The 21,326-nt window shown below is 58.4% G+C and overlaps 2 protein-coding genes across 6 annotated transcripts; both read right to left on the minus strand.

The window, feature by feature from the left end:
* Positions 1-352: 352 nt before the first annotated feature.
* On the minus strand, positions 353-3,240 carry KCNK7 (potassium two pore domain channel subfamily K member 7). Its single transcript, XM_061203642.1, has 3 exons — positions 2,901-3,240; positions 802-1,200; positions 353-558 (listed from the first exon to the last, which is right to left on the minus strand). Exons 1-3 carry the CDS (start codon positions 3,238-3,240, stop codon positions 353-355), a joined length of 945 nt encoding a protein of 314 aa, XP_061059625.1.
* Positions 3,241-4,823: 1,583 nt separating this feature from the next.
* Positions 4,824-21,319, minus strand: MAP3K11 (mitogen-activated protein kinase kinase kinase 11). Of its 5 annotated transcripts, none has more exons than XM_061202040.1 (11): positions 21,094-21,319; positions 18,964-20,261; positions 14,187-14,367; positions 13,850-13,998; positions 13,569-13,744; positions 13,186-13,429; positions 12,571-12,684; positions 11,746-11,881; positions 11,562-11,653; positions 6,304-6,711; positions 4,824-5,690 (listed from the first exon to the last, which is right to left on the minus strand). In XM_061202040.1, exons 2-11 carry the CDS (start codon positions 19,700-19,702, stop codon positions 5,353-5,355), a joined length of 2,577 nt encoding a protein of 858 aa, XP_061058023.1. In that variant the 5' UTR covers positions 19,703-20,261; positions 21,094-21,319; the 3' UTR covers positions 4,824-5,352. The 5 variants fall into 5 exon arrangements, with proteins under 5 accessions (XP_061058023.1, XP_061058020.1, XP_061058019.1 ...); XM_061202037.1 differs by having other exon boundaries at positions 18,964-20,591; XM_061202036.1 differs by having other exon boundaries at positions 18,964-20,619.
* Positions 21,320-21,326: the final 7 nt, after the last annotated feature.

The raw sequence follows: 21,326 nt of genomic DNA on the forward strand, positions 1-21,326 counted from the left end.
ATAGACGGAAGGGGGTGGGGTCTCGGCGGATAAGGTTGTCTGGGATCCTTACTGGGGCTGTGTGGAGTTGAGGTTCTCAGATGCCGGCGGAGGCCAGACCAGAGGCTTGACCTCTGCCTTCGAAGGATGATGGGGTTTGGGTTGCTGATTGCTGTAGGGAAGTCCCATTTCGAAACGAGACGAAAACAGTCGGCGGTGTTGCCCGTTTTATTTTTTATTAACACATTATTCCCTGAGGTCCTCACATCCATCCCTTCCCCTCCCACCTCCAGAGGCTTCCCCAGCCACTCCCGATGGCTTCCTCCTCAGGCTTCTCCACCTGAAAGGAGCTCAACTCCATCACTGACACCTGTCAGCAAGCTGGGGCCCGTTCTGGGGCTGCTGCTGAGGGTGGCAGGGTGCTCAGAGCCAGTTCATCCTGGCCTAGGATGCCACCTTCGTCCTCAGCGTTCAGAGGGCCCCTGGACCTGAAGAACTTCACCATGGCACGGACCTGTGGCAGCTCCAAGAACGTCTCCACGGTCAGCAGCATGGCCAGGAGCCCCAGGAGCAAGTAACCTGGGGAGGAGAGGTTACTAGGGCAGCTCTCAGGGTGCTGACTTTGCTCCCCACTCACCTCCCAGCGAGTGACCCGCGCTCACAATTCTCTTAACACTTGGGAGTAAACCTCCCACACCCTGCCCTGGGGCAGGGTCCTTCCAACCTGTGAGGCTCAGCCTCCCCAGTGGCTTATGGGAGTTGTAGTCCAGGCTCCTCTTCCCTCCTCTCCTCCCTGTCCCGCTCCTTGGCAGCTGGACTCACCCAGAAGTGCGAACTGGCCGAGGTAGTAAAGCACTGGATGCAGGCCATGGTCACGGCCAGGCAGCAGGTCCCCCAGGCCGATGGTGCTGAGTGAGCTGAAGCAGAAGTAGATGGCCTCCAGCAGGCTGCAGTCGCCCTGCAGACCCCACAGCACCAGTGCTGGCAGCAGCACGAAGATACCAGCCACTAGCAGGCCCTGTCCAGATGCCTGCAGTAGCGCAGCCGTGGCCGGCGTCAGCTGCCAGTGGATGGCTACCCAGGCACCCGGGTGGCTGAGCAGAGGCAGCAGGCAGTGGCACAGTGCAGCCACAAGTGCTAAGGAGGCTGGCAGCCCCAGGGCTGCGTAGACCACACAGAAGGCCTTTCCACCTGCCGATAGTGGGGCCATGTGGCCATAACCTGGAGAGGAGAGATGCATGGGTAATGAGCACCTGAGTGGGATGCCTGCCGGGTACCCACTTCCTCCAGCCTCCCTCCGGTAGAAGGCTGCCCTCTGGTGGCCGAGATTGCCGGAACTGTTCAGGCCGGGGCTCGCTCTGGCTCTGCTCCTCATTCACTTGGGGTCTTACTCAAGTCCCTTAACCTCTCCGGGCCACTCTTTAATTTTCTGGAACAAGAAAGGATTAAAAGAGACAGTCCACTCAGGCCTCTTGTAGCTGGGACAGTTCTGAGAGCTGCTGTCCTACCCCAAGGCAGCCTGGCTTCCTGAGAGATTCCTCAGCTCTGCCCTTGACCCCCACTTCCAAACCCACCAGGTGAAATGTTACCCCTTCTTTCATTCCCCAAAGGTATATCAAGTTATCCTGGGTGCCAGGCCTTGTGCTGGAATCAGAGTCTGCCCAGGCTCCAGTGGGGAAGGCAGGCAGGAAAACCAGTCAGGACACCTGACACGAAGGGCTGCAAAAGAGGCAGCACACATGAGAGAAGGCATTCAAGGCTGGAAAAGCGTGTGCAAAGGCAGGGAGAGGCGAAAGAGTGGGGCATGCTGGGGGAACAGGGTCGGCTGGTCCAGGGTTGTAAACACAAATACCTAGAGGAGTCAGAAGTAAGACAAAAGGGAGTGGTGGGGACTGGGGGTGGGCTGGAGAGCACGTACTCTGCCCCCAGGGCAGGCCCTGTTCTACTCCAACAAGGATTCTGGCTCAGTGCAAATAGGTTTCCCAATTTTTCCAAAAGAAGATGGAAAATGGGGCTTCCCTGGTGGCTCAGTGGTCAAGAGTCCTCCTGCCAATGCAGGGGACACAGGTTTGAGCCCTGGTCTGGGAAGATCCCACGTGCTGCGGAGCAACTAAGCCCATGCACCACAACTACTGAGCCTGTGCTCTAGAGCCCGTGAGCCACAGCTACTGAGCCCACGTGCCACAACTACTGAAGCCCACACGCCTAGAGCCCGTGCTCTGCAGCAAGAGAAGCCACCGCAATGAGAAGCCTGCGCACCACAATGAAGAGTAGCCCCCGCTTGCCGCAGTTAGAGAAAGCCTGCGTGCAGCAACGAAGATCCAACGCAGCCAAAAATAAATAAATAAAATTTAAAAAAAGAAGATGGAAAATGGCCTTTAAAAAATATTCAGACACTTTGCAGGACAAATCCCCCCAGGGCTGTGGGTCCCACTGCTTTATTTCTCTGGGCCTTCACACATGCTGTTCCCTCTGCCAGGAATTCCTTCGTGTCTATCTCTGTGCCCTCTTGCCTTGGCTAACATCTCATGGGGACTTCCTCCCCCAGGAGCCTTCCCTCACACTCCTTCTGGGATGGTGGTCCTGTACTCCCTGGGTTCACTCCATTTCCCTCCATCCAAGAATCCATCCCATAATTCATGTTCCCGGTCTTGCCTCAGGCCCGCGGGGTCTGGGCACCTCTCCTGGGTCTCAAAGGGTGCCTGGGGGTGGGACTGAGGAGCCCACACCCCTCCTGGCAGTTGAAGTTGAGGCACTAGTTGGGGTGTGTTGGTGTGGGGAGCCCCAGCTGTGATGACAGGCCTAATAAGGCCTGGGCTCTGTCTAGCACTTTGGGGCTGGGGGGAGGGCTGCACCCCCAGGGACCCCAGGTAGCAATGGCCTCAAGAGCCCCTTCCTGCCCAGCCTTCTGGTGGCCTTACCCGTGGTGGTGAGGAGGCTGGCAGTGAAGAGTAGGGCCGAGGGCAGATCCCAGTTCCTGGTCTCGGAGCCATTGCCCAGGCTGGAAACCCCGTGGGCCTGGGCTGCCAGGGCGGTGCCCAGCAGCTCTTCCAGTGCCCTGGGTGGCAGGCAGGCCCCGTACTCCGCCTGGAAAGTGGCCAGCTCGGCCCTGAGGTTGGCCTGGAGCCGGAGTGCTGGAGGCCCCTCCAGGGCCTGGAGCACTGCAGCCCCAAGCCCCAGGGCTAGCAGGTGGGCCATAACCAGTAGCCCGTATCGGGCCCAGGGCCTCAGAGCCCCCATGGTGTGCCGCCCAGAGTCCATCAGAGGTGCCCTGGGAGCCGACTGCTCCACCACAGGCACCTGGGAGGGGCCGGGCAGGGTGGGGCTGGGAGGAGGTGCTGCGTGGGTGGCTGGAGAGGGAGGGAAGCCTGGGGCATCAGCTGGGGCGAGTGGGACTGGGAGGGTGAGGCGAGGAGGTGAGCTGGATAACTCCTCCCAGTTTCTGGGGCAAGAAGTTTTTTGCCCAGTTCGCCAAAGCTGGGTGGTCGGGTGGTGGGCGGTCCGGGGCAGGATGGAGGAAGGCGAGACCCCGAGAGGTAACTTGACTGGCTCCCAGTCACACTGTGGTGGTTTATTCAAGGATGAGCTCACTCAGTCACAGACCCCATTCACCCGCTCAGCAGGTGCCCGGACCCAGAGGACGTTAGGGGAGAGGACAGACCGGGTCCCTGCCCTCCTGGTGTTCCCACAAGAAACCTGTTAGCAAGGACACAGGGCAAGTTCACATCATCATAAGCTCCCTGAAGGAAACGCCCTGGGTAATGGGGGAGAGTTCTGGGGGAGGGGAACACCACCTGGAAAGCTCCTCTGAGGAGCGACATTTCAGCTGGGGAAGAGAAGAGGCCAGGCCAGGTGGGAAAGAGCTAGGGTGGTGAGAAAAGCAGGGGCCTGCTGGGGTGGGGTGGGGATTGGGGGTCGGGACACAGGGCCTTGAGGACATATGGCTCAGGGGACTTATGGAGGGGGCTAGTGCAAGCATCCCGGATGGAAAGGTGGCAGCCTGGGCTGTGGAGTGGGAGAGGGCTGGTGGGACCTGGGATGGGGCAGGTGGGGCAGGGTGGTGAGGTGAGGACAGGAGTGGAGGATGCCCGGAGCGCCCTGGACAGATGATGCTTCCTCCACTCTGAGTGCTTCCTGAGAACCTTTCATGCCCAGCTCTCCTGAGTCCCCACCCTGGTGAACACTGGAGTCACAGTAGGTCTGGCTGCCACGGAATGCGCAGGAGACGGGGAGAGGGAGCCTGGACCCCGACTCACATAAACCATGGAGGCGCTGAGCCCAGGGTCCCCTGCCCTAGGGCGTGGTGTGGGACGGGTAGTCCGCAGAACCCCGCGGCATTAAGAGAAGCTTGAGTGGAGCCAGGTGTCAGGGTGGGGGACCCCCTCCTGTGTCCAGACCACGGGATAGAAACAAACCCAGGACAAACCACCAAGATGCCACCCAGAGGGCTGTGGGCTCCTGAGTTCAGCGAGTTGCCTGGGGTGGGAGCAGCATGGCCAGGAGGGCATCCCAGGGGAGGTGATGTTGTTGCTGGGCCTTAAGGATAAGCCTGGACCACACAGCAACAGGAAGAATCAGAGCAAACACAGTTGCTTGAAATGGTGGGAAAGGCTTGGTGAGGGTGGGAGAAGATGGGTGAGGCCCGAGCGTGTGGGTGCCAGGGAGGCTGAAAAGGGCCTTGAATGCCTGATGATCAAGCGGACTTGATCCCAGGAGAGGGATGTGGTGCAGAGCACCCCAGCCTAGGCCCAGGCCAACTGCCATTGTGCTGAGGGAATGAGGTCACCAGGGTCATGTGACGGTTTGGACCCCCTGGTTACCTCCAAGAAGGTGACAGGCTGTGCTTGGGGAGACAGCTTGGGGAGTTTATTTGGCTTCATTGGATCCCGAGGCCATGGTCCCAACCCTGGCCGGGGCAGCAGGAAGGCACCCAGAGAGCCCCGGCCCCAGATGACCCCCGGGGCAGGGGGGCCCGGGCACGAAGCCCTGGGGCAGGGGCCACAGTAGCAGGACTTGGTCAAAAGTGCTGGTGACAGCTAAGGCCGGCCCCTCTCCCCTGCACCTCCCCTCCTCCCTGCACCACCCCTGGGGGCAATTCCCTGAGTCAGGCTCTGGTCCTCCCAACCAGCTGGGTACAGTGTTGGGCCCCAGTGGGGCGGGTAAGTCGGGGGACCCACACGTTGCAGGTGTGGAGGGGTGCAGGCCCCCCGTCCAGTGTGAAGGCTTCCTGTGCAGTGTAGTGTTCCTGACCCCCAGAGGGGGCGGGGTCCCTGGGCGAAACCAAGGCAGCTACAGAGGCATGCCCGGCTCCTATTCCAGTGTATGCTGAGGCTCCTGGAGGGCGGTGGGAGCGTGGGGAGCAGCCCGGCCCACTCAGGGCCCTGCCTCTGGCGCCCACGGGGCCTGGGCACCCACGTCTTTGGTCTGCGCCCTGCAGTCCTGAGGGCCCCCTCGGAAGGGGTTGGCGGGTGGAGAGTCCCAGAAGGGGTCTGAGTCTGGGAACAAGGTCCAGGGTGCCCGGCGGGGCGCAGGCTGTGGCGAGGGCAGGGGTGAAGGCCGTGGCCCGGCTGACACAAAGCTCCATGGGTCGATGCGGCTGCGAAGGGGTGAGGGCCGAGGTCGACTGATGAGGCCCAGAGGCGGTGAGCGTGGGGTACCTGGGGTGCCAGGAGCGGAGCGTGATATCCCTGGTGGGGGTGAGACGGCGCTTCCTATGAAGGGAGGGGGAGGGGGCCGAGGTCAGGCAGTCACCAACTCCTGGGTGTCCCCAGGAGGCACTGCCCTGCTCTGGGCCTCAGTTTCCTCATCTGTACAGTGAGTTACGGGACTCATAGCTTCCATGGCCCTTCATGCTTGGTGGTGCATCTGTTTACTATGCAGCAGTTAAGAGTGAGGAGTCCTCTGGAGCAGAGGAGCCTGGGCTTGGATCCCAGCTCGGCCACTTACTAGTGGGAGCCTGCAGTCCCTTGATATTTCATCTAAAAAATAGGTATAACCAGAATACCCAGTTCACAGCCTTGTTTCGATAATTGAATGAGGCAACCTCTGTAAAGCACTAGGAACAGTGCCTGGCACAAGTAAGCAACCAGTAGGAGTTCGCTAGCGTCATCTTCATTATTTCTATTATCTCACAACTGGCCTGGCCTGGCCCCCGCCCGCACCCCCAATGGATGGCTGAACGGGGAACTCAGTTCCCTACGGTGCATCCTCATCGCCCTGAGGGGGCGGTCTGGGGTCCAGCAGACAGCTGTGGCCCCGGCCGTACTGCCCTACACGTCCCCACCAGCCCCTCCTCCCCTCTGTCACCAGGCAGAGGCCACTCACCGCGCCTCTCCTCTTCTCGCCGGGGACTCTTGGCTGACGGCTGGCCGGCGGGGACACCCAGTTCCAGCAGCAGGGGCGCGGGGGCGGGCGAGCCGGGGGCGTCGGGGCTCAGCGGGGAGGCCTGGGTGTCTGGCATCTCGGGGGAGAAGCGGATGAGCGGGGAAGGAGGCGGCTCGGCGGGGGACGGCGTGGGCAGCGGGGCGCGGGGCGTTGGCGGGGGCTCCACGCGCTCGCGGCCCGGGCCCCCCGGGGGCTGCAGGTCTCGGCCGAGGCCCAGCGAGGCGAGCAGTGCGGTGCCGCGCAGCAGCGCGCGCTGGATCAGCTTGGGCGTCCCGGAGCCGCTGCCGCGCTCCGCCGGGCCCGGCCGCCGCGGCTCCTCGGGCTCCGGGCTCGGCCGCGGGGGGTTACCTGGTGGCGGGTACACAGGTTAGGCCGACTTCGGGGGGGGCCCCTCGGCGGCCCTGGAGCAAGGACTGACTTCTGCTCCCCTCCGACAGCTTCCCTGACTCCACTGCTCTGCCAGCCCAACTCCTCCCAGGCCGCCGCGCCTCCCCCAGCAGACACACATTCTGGCCTTTCAGAAGGGGCGGGGTGGGGTGGGCATCGCAGTCTCAGGAACCAGCAGGAGCAAAGCCTGGGAGGCAACCAGGTGCCCTGAAGCCCAGAGATGGAGGGTGGGCTGGAGCGAAGGCAGGGGATCCACCAGCAAGCAAGCTGAGGCCAGATCGGGGCCTCAGTGGCCTCAATGGATATCCGCAGGGGTCCAGGGACAGGCCTGGGACCCGTGCTCTGTGCCCACCTCCTTCCTGGCTGGGCAGCCCTGGTCCTTCTGCTTGCCTGCCCCCCCTCCAGCGGTAGCACACAGGTCGATTCCAATGTACACAACAGCCCTGAGAGGCACGCATCGCTGTCCCTATTCCAGAAATGAGGAAGTTGAGGCTCAGAGAGATGAGTTGTCTGAGTCAGGCCTGAGCTGAATGACTTAGGGGCATTGTGTCGTCTGATCCTCATGCCCCAGGCTTGGAGAGGTTAAGGGCTCAGCTAAGCCTACACTGCCCTGGATTTCAGGACATCTGTGTCCTAACTTGTGGGCCTAGGGTTGGCCCGACTCCATCCTAGACCACCTGGGCTGGGTCTGGGGAACCTGTCATTGAGGATGTAGGGCAGTCTGTGATGGCCTCCCACAAACCCCAATTTTGTCAGGTCCTCCTTAGCTCTAGAACCTGCCATGGCTTTCCACTGCCACTAGAAGAAAGTCTAAGCTCCATGTCTGGGTTTCAAAGCCTTCTCTCTCTTCCTTGGGCCTGCCTGGAGTGGAGCACTGGGCTGGGTGTCCAGAGGAAGAAATGCAAAGCTGGGAAAAGTGAGCTTCTGCTATGAACCAGGACTTTGCTTGGAGTCCCTGTCCTCAGCCACAACCCTTACCCCATCTTTTTTTTTTTTTGGCCACACCATGCGGTTTGCGGGATCTTAGTTCCCTGACCAGGGACTGAACCCATGCCCTTGCCAGTGAGAGCACAGGGGTCCTAACCACTGGACCGCCAGGGAATTCCCCCCATCTCTCTGACTCTTATCCCCCCACCCCACCCCACCGCTGCAGTGGCCACTGCCTTCTAAAATGCAAATCTGCTAAAGACAAGTCTCTGCTTAAAAACTCCCCCATCAATTTCCAGGCCCTTCCTGAACTGGCTCCTACCTGCCTTTCCAGCTTCACTCATTCATTCAACAAACATCTGCTGGCCCATGTGCCGGGGCTGCACTGGGCTCCGCAGACCGAGGGGATTGCAGGCCTGAACCCCACTTGCTGCTTCAGACCTGTGAGTCCCTGGCTCTCAACTCTCCCTCTGAGTTCCAACCAGGATTCCTCTTCCTCAGGTGTGGTGGGCCCCACAGCTGTACACACACTATTCCCTCCGTTCAGCACACCTCCCCCACCTCGGCTCTCAGTGATCCCTTATTTACCATTCAAGACCCAGCTGAGATGTCACATCCTCTGTGAAGCTGTGACATTCTGATTTATAAAAAAGTGTATATTTTGTCTTCATCTCATACCTGGTACAGAACTCCCCAAACCCTTGGAATTTCCTAAGTGTTAGAATGATAAAGGTGAAAGGAGCGCCTTTTGTTATTCATAAGGAGCTCTTTTAACCACATCTGAGTTCATATTGATGCAGTCATTTTTGGAAAGCTCCTAAGGATGGGGTCTGGTTGCCAAGGGAACGAACTATGTGATTAGAAGGTTGGAACTTTCAGCCTCCACCTGCACTGGGGAGGGGAGGAGCTGGAGATTGAATCCCATCACCAATGGCCAAGAATTTAATCAATCAATCATGTCCATGTAATGAAGCCTCCATGAAAACCCAGCCAAAGGGTTCCAAGAACTTCTGGGTTGGTGAACCAGTGGAGGTGCTGGGAAAGTAGCGTGCCTGGAGAGGGCGTGTAAACTCTGTGTCTTCCCACATACTCTGCCCAACACATCTCTTCCATCTGGTTGTTCTTGACCTGTATCCTTTTTAATAAACTGGTAATCTAGTAAGTAAATGGCTTTCCTGAGCTTTGTGAGCTGTTCTAGCAAATTATCAGATCTGAGGAGGGGGTCGTGGGGACCTCTGATTTATAGCTGGTTGGTGGGGAGCACAGGTGACAACCCGAACTTACAACTGGTGTCTGAAGTGGGGAGGAGCGGTCCTGTGGGCCTGAACCCTTAACCTGTGGGGTCTGACACAAACTAACTCCAGTGTTAGAATTGGATTGGATTGTAGGACGCCCAGCTGGTGTCCCAGAACTGGTCGATGTGGGGAAAACCCCCAGGCATCTGGTGTCAGAAGTGAAGTGAGTAGAATGGAGAGGAAAACAAGAGGTTTTTCCTCTTTTAGAAGCTTTGCCAGAATCCCCTGTAACCTGTGCAGTTCTTGCTCATGTTATGCCTTGTACAGCCCTCACCCCACCACGTGCTACTCCCTACTGTCCTTGTTTATCTCTGAGTCTGCTTTTCCACCAGACTAGGCCCTCCCCGAGGTCAGGGCAGTGTTGATCTCTAGCACATTGATGCCTGGCTTGTAATATGTGTCAATACATGTTTGATGGAAGAGTCCATTCTTATAATCCTTGTGACAACCATGTAAGGTGATTGCTGTTACCCTACTTTACAGGTGAAGAAACTGATCATTTACAGTGAGTTTAAACAGAACAGGGGAAAAATATGTTTAAAACAGGCAAGAAAAACGGAACAAAGTGAAGTGAAGCTGGAGGTCAGCACACAAACTAAGAATGGAAAGAAGTTTCTGAGGCCGATATCCTGAGAAACTGAGGTTCCCAGAAATAAGCGACTTGCCCCAGGTAACTCGGCAAGGATTTTAATTTGCCTCTAAGCTCCCAGGTAGTAAGAGTTGGCAACCCTGTTGTTAAGGAGAAAGCAGAAAAACCATTCTTGACCCAGAGATGAAGGTGAAATCGCTTCTGTGGGGCCTCACAGAGAGGACACGGCCACGTGGTAGTTAGTGGCTCCAGGGCAACAAGCTTCATGGGGCACTTGCTGTCAGTGCAGGCTGACTGCGCCCACCAATCTGCCACTCGTTGCAACCAGTTCCCCAGGGGCCAGAACACCCAGGTGTGGACAAGGGGTGGGAGATGGGCCTCCCCAGTGGTGTGGCTAATGCCTGGGACAATCTCACAGGGTCTTTGATTCTTAGCCAGGTTTTTCACTCTGTGGGTGGTTGGGAGGTCAAGGTCATGCACTCGTGGGTGGGCCCAAGATGGCTGGAGGGTGGGCTTGCACGAGGGGAACCAAGTGCTCAGCCAGCAGCTGGCTGGGACAGGTGATATCCTTTTAGGTAAGAGGGCAAGCCGGAGAAAGATGGGGTCCAGGCCGTTGTGTCCCTGCTCCTGGGAGCTCAGGGAGGGTAAGGCCAAACGGATCTGCAGAATATGGTCAGGGGCTCCTTCAGACTACACACCCAGGTTGACAGGACCTCAAGTTCTCCATTGACCCTTCTGGCCTGGGACGTTCTAGAGCAGGTAACTCCAAGCAGCCCCCTTGGCCTTCCAATTCTCAGTTCAGTGCCTGCAGCACAGCTAGCTTGGGGCAATACAACTGCTGGAGCAGAAAATGGTGTGGCAGACGGGGCTGCAGGGCCCTGCCTCTGGAGTCAGACCTGGGCTCAAATCCCCGTTCTGCTGTATGCCCTATTTCAAACCACTTAACCTCTCTGTGCCTCAGTTTCCTCCTCTATAAAATGGCACATAGGAAGAACCCAGTAAACGTTTGCTGTTGTTATTACTGTGAAATGTAGCTCAGGTAATGGTGGAGGTGACGCGCTGGGTGGGGTGAGAGGAGTGAGTCTAACTTGTTTGCTGAATAGGACTCTGGTCTGATAACACCTAAGCCAGGTCCTATATTCTGGCTGTGAGAAGCAGGTACAGCTGGGGGCTCTAAAGGGACCCACGGGCAAGGGAGGCTGCAACTTTCTAGTCCCTGCCAATGCTGGGCAGTGCTGAGCTGAGCCCTTGTCCCTCTGACACAGGAGCCCCAGTTTCTGCTAACCCCCTAGCTTCCCAAGTAGTTTGTATGTGAGAAACCCTTTCTTCAAGTGAAAGTTTCTGGGAAAGCTCACTACGAGCATGAGAGCCAAAGTCTCCCTGGGTTCAAATCCTTAGCTGGGGGATTTAGGCAGATTACTTTACCTCGCAGAGCCTCTGTTTTCTCATCTCTCAAATGGGTATAATAATCCCTCATGAGATTGTTGCTTGGATGGAATGCCTGACACACAGTAAGTGCTATTGCCATTATGGAAAACAGAAAAGTCCAGAACTGCCCCAGATGCAGTGAGTTGGCCCTAGATCTCCACCCGTTCAGATTTCTTATCCTCTTCTCCACCTACAGGCTCCCCAGAAGGGACTCTGAGAAGCACAGTGTGGCAGCCACTTGTCTAGCTCCACCCCACATGCACAGTTTCCTTCTCTTCTCTCAGCCCAGCTTCCCCTGGGTCCCAAATGGGGGGCACCGTTCCTTGTTTTCCTGTCTTCCCTAGAGCTTGCTGAGGGCACAGCAGCTGCCACAGGGCCAGGGGAGAGCCCTCTTGCAGGCCAGCTCTGAATAGGGTCCCTGAGGCCTAGGCTGGATCCGGCTCAGTTGTGGGCTGATGGGTCAGACCTGGGTTCTAGGAATGGCCTGCCTTGAAGGCTGGCTTCTTGTAGCCTCCCCACAGTACCCACAGGAGGGCAGCAACAGTCTGCTGCGGGGAGACAAGGCCACTCACCATTGAGCATGGGGGGTGTGGAAGGAGATCCTAAGGGGGATGAGTCATCTGAATCCAGGTACCACGTGGCTTCGTCCATGCGGGACCTTCTCCTGGTGAGGGGACGAGAGGGGAGTTGTGCTTCGTGAATCTCGGGACTGTTGGGAGGCAGAAGACACTCGGTGGGTGGCACTCAGGCACTCACCTCCCGTTCTGGGCTTCTCCGGGCTTGGGGGAACTGGGACCCCAGGCCCAGCATGCTCGCCGCTCTCCATTGCTTGAGTCCTCTAGACGTCTTGGGGACTGTCGGCCCCATGCCTGGCCTGGTTCTGCAGGCTCCACTGTGGCGGGCGGTGGGGCGGGGGGGGGGATGGAAGGAGTCTGAGCTAAGGTCAAGAACCTTGATCCTTGTCCTCCCATCATGAGAATCGAGCTCCAGGAGCTACTTCTTGGAGGATGGGGGTGGGGGGTGGGTCAGGCTGGGCCCCATCCCATTCCCAGGGTGAGCTTTGGGCCACGGAGAATCTGAACAGAACTGGGGCGGTGTAGGTGGGTGTGCGGTCCTGGGACTGGCAGTGAGGCATCTCATCTAGTCCTTCTTCACCTGGCATTTGCTGCTTAGTAGTTAGTACAGCCACTGCAGCAAACTGCATGGGTTTGAATTCTGACTCTGCCACTTACTAGCTGTGCAGCATTAGGCAGTTACTTTTCTCATTAGTAAAACTTATATAATAACAAGGACATCTACCTCACAGGGTCTTCGTGAGGAATTAAGTTAATATTAGCAAAGTGTTTAGGAAAATGAATGGGACATAGTGTCATACAATTGCTAGACTGAAAAAAGCTGTAAAATGCATGCTGCTTAGGGAACGTAGAGGTACCAGTTTAGATGGATAGGGGAGGGAGCCTGGGAGCAGGGGGGAAGAGGAGGAGACAGTGTGTGGGATCCACTTCCAAGGATAAGGTTTGACTGACAAAAGGATAAGGTCTGGGGGTAAGGGCATGGGCAAGGGAAGACGAAGTTTCTTACACTGGATGGCCCGGAACCGGGGGAAGGTGGGCGAGTCCCCAGCCCCGACCTCGAAGACGTTTCTCCTCCTGTCCAGGCCGGGAGAGGCCTGCACGGTGATGCGGTGTTTGAAGTCTGGGGTTGGGAGGGAAGCAGGGTGCAGGTTTGTGGTGAAGGAGAGACTGGATCCTAACCCGCAGGGCCCCTCGGCAGCTCCCAGGCCACGCAGGCAGTGCTGGAACCGGGCCTGGCACAGTGGCTGGGTGACTGGGGTCGGTCTCACTGCCTTCCTGGGCCCCAGGCTCTCGGTAAGGAAAGCAAACCTCTACCCGGGGAAGAGCAGCGGAGTCGGAGATCCTCAGGAGGCGGCCCACCCCACTCCCTCGACTTTCTCAGAACTTTCATGAGCCCCGCCCCTTCCCGGCCGTAGCCACTCCCAGGCCGACATGCAAATATTCCCGCCAGAACCCGCCCACAAAAGAAAACACACTCCTGGCCCCACCCCTTCCAGCCTCAGCTCACAGGCCCACCCACCAACGCCCTAGACCAATCCCGGTGTGGCCAGCACACCCGCCTGACCCCACCCCTCCGCCCACGAAGCCAATGGCGGGCGGCGTGCTGGGACCCGCCCCTTACCGAGTGGCATGCTGATGCGCTCGCCGCCGTCGCGCGCGCGGAGTTTGCTGCGCTTGAAGGTTCCGCGGCGGCGGCGAACGTGCGGCCGTTCGCGATCAACTTGCTGCAACAGAAGCGTCAACTCGCGCTCGAACACCTCCAGCTCCCACTGAGCCAGCAGGTGCTCGCGCCGCCGCAGCTGTTCTGCCTGTGACCGCTGCTCACGCGCCGCGCGGGTCAGCTCCTCCTCGCGGCTCAGTAGTTCCTGTGCCCGGGACAATGGAGGCGGTGGAGTCAGTCGGGTACGGTCTCAGACGCTCACCCCCACCTTCTGCCCCATGGAAACCGGGGAGACATTCCTTCCCCGCGTCCCCTTCCAACCCTGGGACGCCGACTCCTCCCACCTTTTCTTTGGCCCGCAGCTCGTCAAAGAGGCCTTGGATCTCGCGCTTCCAGCCTTCCTGCATGGAATGGAAGGAGTCCCGCGGCATTTCCCGCAGGACCTGCGCCTCTAGTGCCTCCAACTGCTGAAGGATGGAGGCGAAGTCGGGCCTGCGGTGGGGATCCTGCGCCCAGCAATCTGGGGAAACGGAGTGGAGGGGGGACAGGATAAGAAGGGGTCTGTGAGTGTATATGTCCTGGGCCAAGGAGCTCTGCCCCTCACCCTCCTGCCCCATCCCCTTACCGGCCATGAGCTGTGCGAAGGGCTCGGGGCAGGTGGATGGTATGGGCAGTGTGAGCTTGTTAACGGCCACTCCATAGGCTACAGCAAGGCAGTCGATGCCACGGTAGGGCACCTCCCCAGTCAGCAGTTCCCACAGGAGCACCCCAAAACTGTGGGTGAGACAAAGGGTCTATGTCCCCTCCTCTACTTATTCGTTGCCATTTCATCCCAAGGCAACCAAGAGCTCAGTGGTCTGTGTCCCTCCCTCTGGGCTCTGCTTGTCTGCCCAGCCCTAGATTTTGGCAGCCACCTCTGCCCTCTGCAGCCCCATATCTGTCCAGCCTCCACCCAGTCGCACCTCCAGACATCGCTGCCCTTAGAGAAGGTGGAGGCCTTGATAACCTCGGGAGCCATCCAGGCATAGGTGCCTGCAGCACTCATTTGCGTGGTTTTGTGCCACTCGCGGGCCAGGCCGAAGTCAGTGATCTTCAGGGTCTTGTGCTCCATGTCGTCACCTTCAATGGGCTGCAGCAGCAGAACTGGGGAAGAGAGGAAGGGCTGTGGTGCTCCAGGCTCAGGTGGTGGGGACAAGGGAGGAGCTGGGAGCAAACTGTCATCTGACAGACATCCTGGCTGGGTACTGGGAACACCGAGGTGAACTGGTCTAAATCTTGTCCTGGAGAGCTCACAGCTGGGGTTGGGGTAGAATCAGACAATAAGCACAATGCTGGGAAACATTTACCAAGGGGTTACTAGAGGCCAGGCATTTTACACTCAGCATTAGCACTCACACACACAAAAAAAATCTATGAGGTAGACATCATTATCCCCATTTTGCAGAAGAAGAAACTGAGCAATAATTTGAGTTAACCAAGGGCATATGCAAATAAAGCAGATGCCACGACCTGGTCTGTGTGGTTCCAAAGCCAGTGCTCTAACTTTCTCCTAACACTGCACGGAATAGAAATGGGCAATATGGGGACCTTCCCGGTGGTCCAGTGGTTAAGACTCCACGCTTCCACTGCAGGGGGCACGGTTCAATCCCTGGTTGGAGAACTAACATTCCGCATGCCACGGTGTAGCCAAAAAAAAGAAAAGAAAGAAGTGGGCAATATGGCAGCCTCTCAGCATTTGTAACTTTGATTTCAAGAGAAACCTGTGTCTTGTCATTTTGCCGAGGCAGGAGTGTGAATCAGAACCTGCCTCGGGGTGGGGAGCAAGAGGGAACCCCCTGGTGAGAAAGGAAGCCCAGCAGGCATTACAGACCCCTGGTGTCCATGTCCCATTGTGGCTAGCGCAGCCGCTCCCAGGGGAAAGATTCCAAAAGATATCCACTGATGCAGCTGGATGTGAAGAGAGAGAAAGGGGTCTAAGAAAGTGGTGGTTCTTGGCTAGAAAGGAGTTTGGAACAAATGTAGTAGTGGATAGACGTGGCAAGGGCTCATGGCTTTGTCCCAAATGGGGCCACCATACTCTGTACAGAGAGGAGAAGCAGCAGCTTGCAGATCTCTCACCAGGAAAAGCATGGCTCAAAGGAGAGAAGTTTTAGAGGAATAAAAAGAGGACAAAATCATAGAGTTTTCAAGGTTCTGAAGAGGCCTCTCTACTTTTCTGGTTATAGCCAACTGCATTGTAGAGAAGTGACATCCAAGCCAATGACATTTCTGAACACACGTCCTTTCAGGGCACACCTCTCAGCAATCCTGCCCAGAGTGACAGCACCATAGTGGGGGACACGGGCACCTAATACAGCCCGGCGAGTCAGGGAAGACTTCTCAGAGGAGGTGACAGAAGCAGGGTATTCGCTTTTCTAGGTCTAAAGCCACAACTCCTGATCCTGCTGCTGGCCAAGCTCTCTGGGCCTCATGGGGGCACCTGGCACTGCTGCTCAACCCCTCCCTGCTGCCCTTGGCTCCCAGGACCTCTGGCTGCTTTTGCTGTTTCCTTCAGGGCCTCCCCACCCTTAGCCTTTTCAATGCTGGCGTTCCTCAGAGCCTGGCCTCCCCTTGACCTTGGCCCACTGCCCCCAGGCTGTCCTGGACTCTCCCAGGTGCCAGCTGCCCCCTCCTCATTGGCATCTCCCACATTTGGAGCTCCAGTTCAGAAGTCGATCCAGCTGCCCATCAGCTGCCCTACCTGATGTCCTCAACAACCATCTTCATCCTTCCACCGTGCCTGGCAAATCTTCCCACAATTTCTCAAAATTCAGAGAATGATCCTGCAATCTACCCTCTCCTCTTAGCCAAACTGGAGCTGAGTACTGAACAGTTAAAGCTGAGCATGACGACAAAACCCACCTCAGAGGGTCATCATGAGTATTAAACAAGATCACTTTTTTTTTTTTTTGGCGGCACCAAGCGGCATGTGGGAACCTAGTTCCCCAACCAGGGATGGAACCTGTGCCACCTGTAGAGAGGAAGCGCAGAGTCTTAACCACTGGACCGCCAGGCAAGTCCAGCGAGATCACGCTTTTTAAAGCTTTAGCACAGGATCTGACAGTTGTCCTAAAGATTCTGCTGCTAATCTCTCTCAGATTGACTTTCTCCTCCAACCTCTATCACATCTTACTTCCAGCTTCACAACAGCCTCCGGCCCGGCTGCTGAAGACTCAGAACTGGACCATTCAGTAAGCTCTGCGAAAGTTCATTCCAGAGAAGAACCGCAGCAGGCTGGGGCAGGTAGCTGGAGAGGGACTCCCGCCTCCTCTGGTGCCAGGACCCACCCATCCTCTTGATGGCTGCTTCTCAGTCGGGTCTCTAGCCACTTGTGGTACCTCACAGACTGGTGAAACACCTTCTGCGCCAGTATCTCAAGCTGGGAGGCCAGCCTCCCTTTTTTGGTCAGGTAATCTGAAGTCCAGAGAGGAGCAGCAACTCACTCAAAGTCTCAGGACTTCTTTCTATTGGTGGCCTTTCTGCCGCCTCCTACCCCCCAGCTTGACCTGACACCTGTTAAGCCTTATCCTCACCTCCGTGTCCCCTGCTTTTCTCCAAGTGCCCTGAATTTGTTCCAACCCAAGTTGCTCTTCTGGTGTCTGATGTAGACCTTGGGGATGGGGCGGTCAGGGGTCACTCAGAGGAGAAGGGGCTAGAGATCCTCCTCCCAGCATCCCCTTAGGGCTCCCTGGCCTCTGAAAGGGACCTGGCCCCCAGCCCCCTTCCTGGGCTGCCTCTGTGAAGCTTGGGAGTGGCCTAGGCAGCTTACGCCTCTTCCGCTTCCCTCCCATGGTCCCTACTTCTCCTTTCTGGGAGGCCTGGCTCAGGTCTCCAATGGGGGGGCGGGGGGTCCTTTGGTGGAGAATTGGGGGAGGTCAGGCCCAGGCTGGGCTGGCTGGTCAGTCCTGTGACTCGTGGGCCTAGAGAATTCCCCCTCCTCTCCCTGCCAGGCTTCCTCACAAGGCCCCCATTGTCCAGGAAAATCACGCCATTGTTTCCTGCCTGCGCCCCCCCCATCCCAGGGACTTCCCCCCCCCAGTGCCGCAGACAGCAGCCTGGGCCTAGGACTGGGGTCTGCGAGGTGGGAGGCCAGGCTCAGCGAGGCTAAGGGCACCCTGCCTGCCCTTCACCACCACCCAGACTCTGGGAGGGAACTGGGGGGGAGTAGGGGTGCAATCCCTGGCTCCTTCCTCTCCCACAAACCCCCTACCCCCAGCTCTTTCCTCCCCTGCAGGCAGCTGGGCTGGGGAGAGAGCAGAGGCTGGAGCAGGGGCAGGAAGCCGGCTCAGGGGCAGCAGGAAACGCAGGAAGCGGTGGGGAGGGTGGGGAGCAGGAGCCTGGGCTATTGTTCCATTTTTTCTGGAAAGAAAACTGGAGGAAAAACAGAAGACGGGAGTCCCCTCCCCCCAGGCCTTCGGGGAATCCCCCTCAGGCTGGGGCAGGGAGTGGGGGTCCCTAGATGGCTAGGGCCCAGGAGGGAGGCTGAGAGGTGGGATCTGCCCCCTACTGTGGATGAGAGGAGTGGGTGGGGTGGCCCCTCTGGCCCTGGCAAGGACTTGGATATCACTGGGCCCTGGTGTTCTGCTCCCCACAAGCCTCTTATCCATGCTCAGCCCAGGCCAGGAGGCTCAAAATATCCATGCTCACCCCTCCAAGAGCCACCCGTGCCTCTCCAGTGACCTCACCGGCCCTTCCTTTTGCTCTACAGCTGCACCTCAGGCCCCAGCAGGCCCAGCCCAGGTCCCCACTACCGTGCTGGGTCCTGCCTCCTTGCCTTTGCTCTTGTCAGGCCCTGCATCCAACTGGGTACCTTTCTGAACACTCCCTGCTTTGGGCTTGGTGTGAAGCTCGTCTGCTTCAGAAAGCTCTCCAAACCTGTCACTTGCTTGTCTTGGGCCCATGCTGGGCAGTGCGTAGGACCTGAAATGGCTGGAGATGGAGTGCCTTACCGCTTGAGTCTTTCTTAGCCCCGCCACGCCCACTCCCAAGTGCTGATTCCAGGCAAAGCCCTCTTGGTGATCCAGCCTTCAAACATCCACACCCATGGCTGAGGACCCACTGTGTGCCGGGCATCGGATGCCCAGCCTGTTAAGCCGTTTCACCCTCCCGATCACTCCCTTTTTACAGAGTCTGAAATCGAGGTTCTGAGTTGAAATAACCAGCTAGAGATCATGCAGCCGGGGGGGAGGGGTGGGGCCAGAATTCCATCCCTGGCCCCAGCTTTGACCACCACGGGGCAGGGGAAGGGGGTGGTTTTTCCCCCTTTGAGATTTCTGTTCTGGAGGAGCTGCCCACCACAAGTGGAGGGGGGAGGAGGCACCAACAGGACAACGGTGAACTTCAGGGGAGTTCCCTGAAGATGAGGGGGTGCCAGCATCCAGCACTCTCCTTCCTTGAGGTAGTGGCCACGGTTAGGCAACTTGCTTATGGTCCACGTGAGAGGTTCCAATTTTTTTAACTTGGCAGCTGTGAGCTGGGGTCAAGGACTCCTTCTGGGGATGGGGCATGAAGGACTCTGTTGCGTGCCTGGGACTCCTGCTTTGGGGCTAGTGTGAGCCCATGGGCACCCCTGGTCAACTGAGTTTCCCCTAGGGGAGGAACTCCTGCTTCTAGTAGATCCCCAGGTAGGCTCAGCTGAGAGTTGGCAGTAGGTGTGTGCTTGGGCCATGCCACCCTCCACCCATGCTCCCCAGAACTCACTGTTGTTGGACTTGAGGTCTCGGTGGATGACAGGCACCAGGGCCTCGCAGTGCAGGTAGTGCATCCCACGGGCAATTTGCACGGCCCAGTTGACGAGCACATGGGGGGGCACACGCCGCCCGGCCAGGGCACGGCTGAGGGGCCCGCCGGCAGCGTACTCCATCACCAGGCACAGGTTGGGCTCCTCCAGGCACACGGCCTTGAGGGCAATGATGTTGGGGTGTGCCAGCATGGCGAAAAGCCGGGCCTCCTGTCGCACGCTCTCAGCTGTCACGCTGATGTCCTCATCGGGGTCCTGGCGAGCTGCCTTCACAGCCACCAGCTCACCTCGCCAGCTGCCGCGGTAGACCTTGCCGAAGCCACCGATGCCGATCACCTCCTCCAGCCGCAGCTCCTGGAAGCTGGCCATCTCGCAGGGGGGTGGACCGCCGCCCCGAGACACATAGTTGGATGGAAAGATGCCCACCTGGCCTCCCACCTGGCCGGCCCACCAGCCCTCATCGCCTGAGATAGCTGCATCCCGGGACAGCACCTCCACACGGTCGCCCTTCCGCAGGGCCAGCTCGTCCTGCCCATTGGGCTCGTAGTCAAACAGGGCTGTCCACACAGGGTTGGCATAAGCTGCCGCCTTCGGGGATCCCTCTGGCCAACCTCCGCCGCCGCCCCCACTGCCCCCACTGCCACCGCTGTTCCATGACCCCAGCGGGCTCTTGAGGAAGAGGTTCTTTAAGGGCTCCATGGCTGGGAGCTGGCGTTGGTGGGTGTGGGGGACCTTCCCTGGGTGCCCCTGGTTCCCACCCTTGCTGACTGCCGAGGCCCTAGTCCCGGAACCTGGGCATCCGGGCCCTGGCCCTCAGCCCCAGACCCACGCCTCTCTGGGGAGCCAGGAGTGTCGCCTCCCGGCCCCCCGCATCTCGGGCTTCCGGAGGAAGGCGACCTAGGGCAGTGTGGTCAGGCTCGGGGGGTGAGCCCCCGGGGCCTCCGGCGTCTCACCATGGCTGGCACAGAGGGACCCGGGCGTCCCTCAGTCTGGAGCAGTCCTGGGAGTCTGGCTCCGGCACCCGCCAAGTGTAAGGTGGGGCCAGCAAGGGGCAGCGCCTGGACTCCGGTTGGGTCTCTTTGCGCAGCGGGTGGCTGGAGTGTCTCTAGCTGGGCCAAGCTGCCTCTTCCCGGCTGGGCTCTCTCAACCCGATGGCTCCAACCCCGTTCCCTTCTTCCTCCTCCCTTTGTACTTTGGCCCCGGGGGCGGGAGGCAGAGGTGGAGGGTGGAGTTTCACTTTTTTCCGCTGTTCTCCCTCCTGCAGGAAACAGCATCAGATGACGCGGGCGGGTAGCACCGCTCCCCTCCCAGAGGCTGCGGGGCGACTGGACCTGGGAGTTCCCGGGTAGGCGGGCAATGAGAGGCAGAAGGTGGGGAAGGGTAGCCCCGACCCCCCATGACAGCAGGTTTAGGGTCCAAGTTGGTTTCTACTAAGGACGGGCCATCCCCACTCCCTACATCCGCATCAGCAAAATTGGGGCAAAGAACCGGGCTTGGGAGAGGGGCAAACCCGAGTTTGGTCTTGGCTCCGAAGTTGCAGGGCTGTGTGACCCATCCTCTCTGCGCCTCATTCTCTTCGTATCTGAAACTGGGGCCAGAAGCTCAGCTTTGCAGAACTAGTGGGATGGGGGTGGGTAAGACAAGGAGGACGGAACTGGCTGCACCTCGAGCTCTTGGAACGAGTTGTCTAAGGCTCTCCTCTTTCCCTCACCTGGGAAACAATCCACTTATTCATGCCTCTTCCCCATGAAGGGGCGGACACCTTAAACTGCGGTCAAGAAATTTGCTCAGTGATTGGATTCAGAATAGCTAAACCGCCCTCGTAACCGCTGGATTGACCCCAATTGCCTTGAGCCTGTCACTTTAAGAAAAACGACGCTATCCTACTTCGACTATTCCTGCCTGTTCTTGGAGGGTCGCTCTCTACAATCTTAAGTCTGAGCTCTGACCTGGAAGTAGAGGTAGCACGTGACGTTTCAGGTCCATCGCTAAAAAGGGCGGACCTAGAGGGGCGTGCTCCCGTAGCGAACTGTCGCTTTAGCCAAGGGAGATCCGCGCCTCCATCCTTTTCCCCGCCTCTTGTAACTCACTGGGAGAATTTTGCGCCAGTTAACTCCGCCGTTACTCGATGGCCCCTCAACTATCCCTTGGGTTCCGCGCAGTGGTCTCCGCTCGATTGGCAACGTTTAGGTGTGCGCATGCGCCCAAGCGCTTCTGCCTTCGGACCGTCCCTTCCCTTAGACCTGAACTTTGCGCACGCCCAAAGGACTCTCCCGCTTCTTATCGCTCCACCACTTCCCTGCGCTTGCGCATTCAAGACGCC

This window comes from Eubalaena glacialis, chromosome 10 (genome assembly GCF_028564815.1).
Source record: "Eubalaena glacialis isolate mEubGla1 chromosome 10, mEubGla1.1.hap2.+ XY, whole genome shotgun sequence".
NCBI classification, from domain to species: domain Eukaryota; kingdom Metazoa; phylum Chordata; class Mammalia; order Artiodactyla; family Balaenidae; genus Eubalaena; species Eubalaena glacialis.

What these genes read in the sequence shown, in the direction of transcription:
- MAP3K11 (XM_061202040.1), bottom strand. Translation starts at nt 19,702, where the DNA reads ATGGAGCCCTTAAAGAACCTCTTCCTCAAGAGCCCGCTGGGGTCATGG. An exon ending in CCGGTTCCGGGCCATCCAGT is followed by an intron (nt 11,882 to 12,570) that starts GTAAGAAACTTC and finishes CGCCCGCCACAG; the next exon opens with TGGAGCCTGCAGAACCAGGC. An exon ending in GGAGAAGCCCAGAACGGGAG is followed by an intron (nt 11,654 to 11,745) that starts GTGAGTGCCTGA and finishes TCCCCTCACCAG; the next exon opens with GAGAAGGTCCCGCATGGACG.
- KCNK7 (XM_061203642.1), bottom strand. Translation starts at nt 3,240, where the DNA reads ATGGACTCTGGGCGGCACACCATGGGGGCTCTGAGGCCCTGGGCCCGA. An exon ending in CAGCCTCCTCACCACCACGG is followed by an intron (nt 1,201 to 2,900) that starts GTAAGGCCACCA and finishes TCTCCTCTCCAG; the next exon opens with GTTATGGCCACATGGCCCCA. An exon ending in CGGCCAGTTCGCACTTCTGG is followed by an intron (nt 559 to 801) that starts GTGAGTCCAGCT and finishes TCTCCTCCCCAG; the next exon opens with GTTACTTGCTCCTGGGGCTC.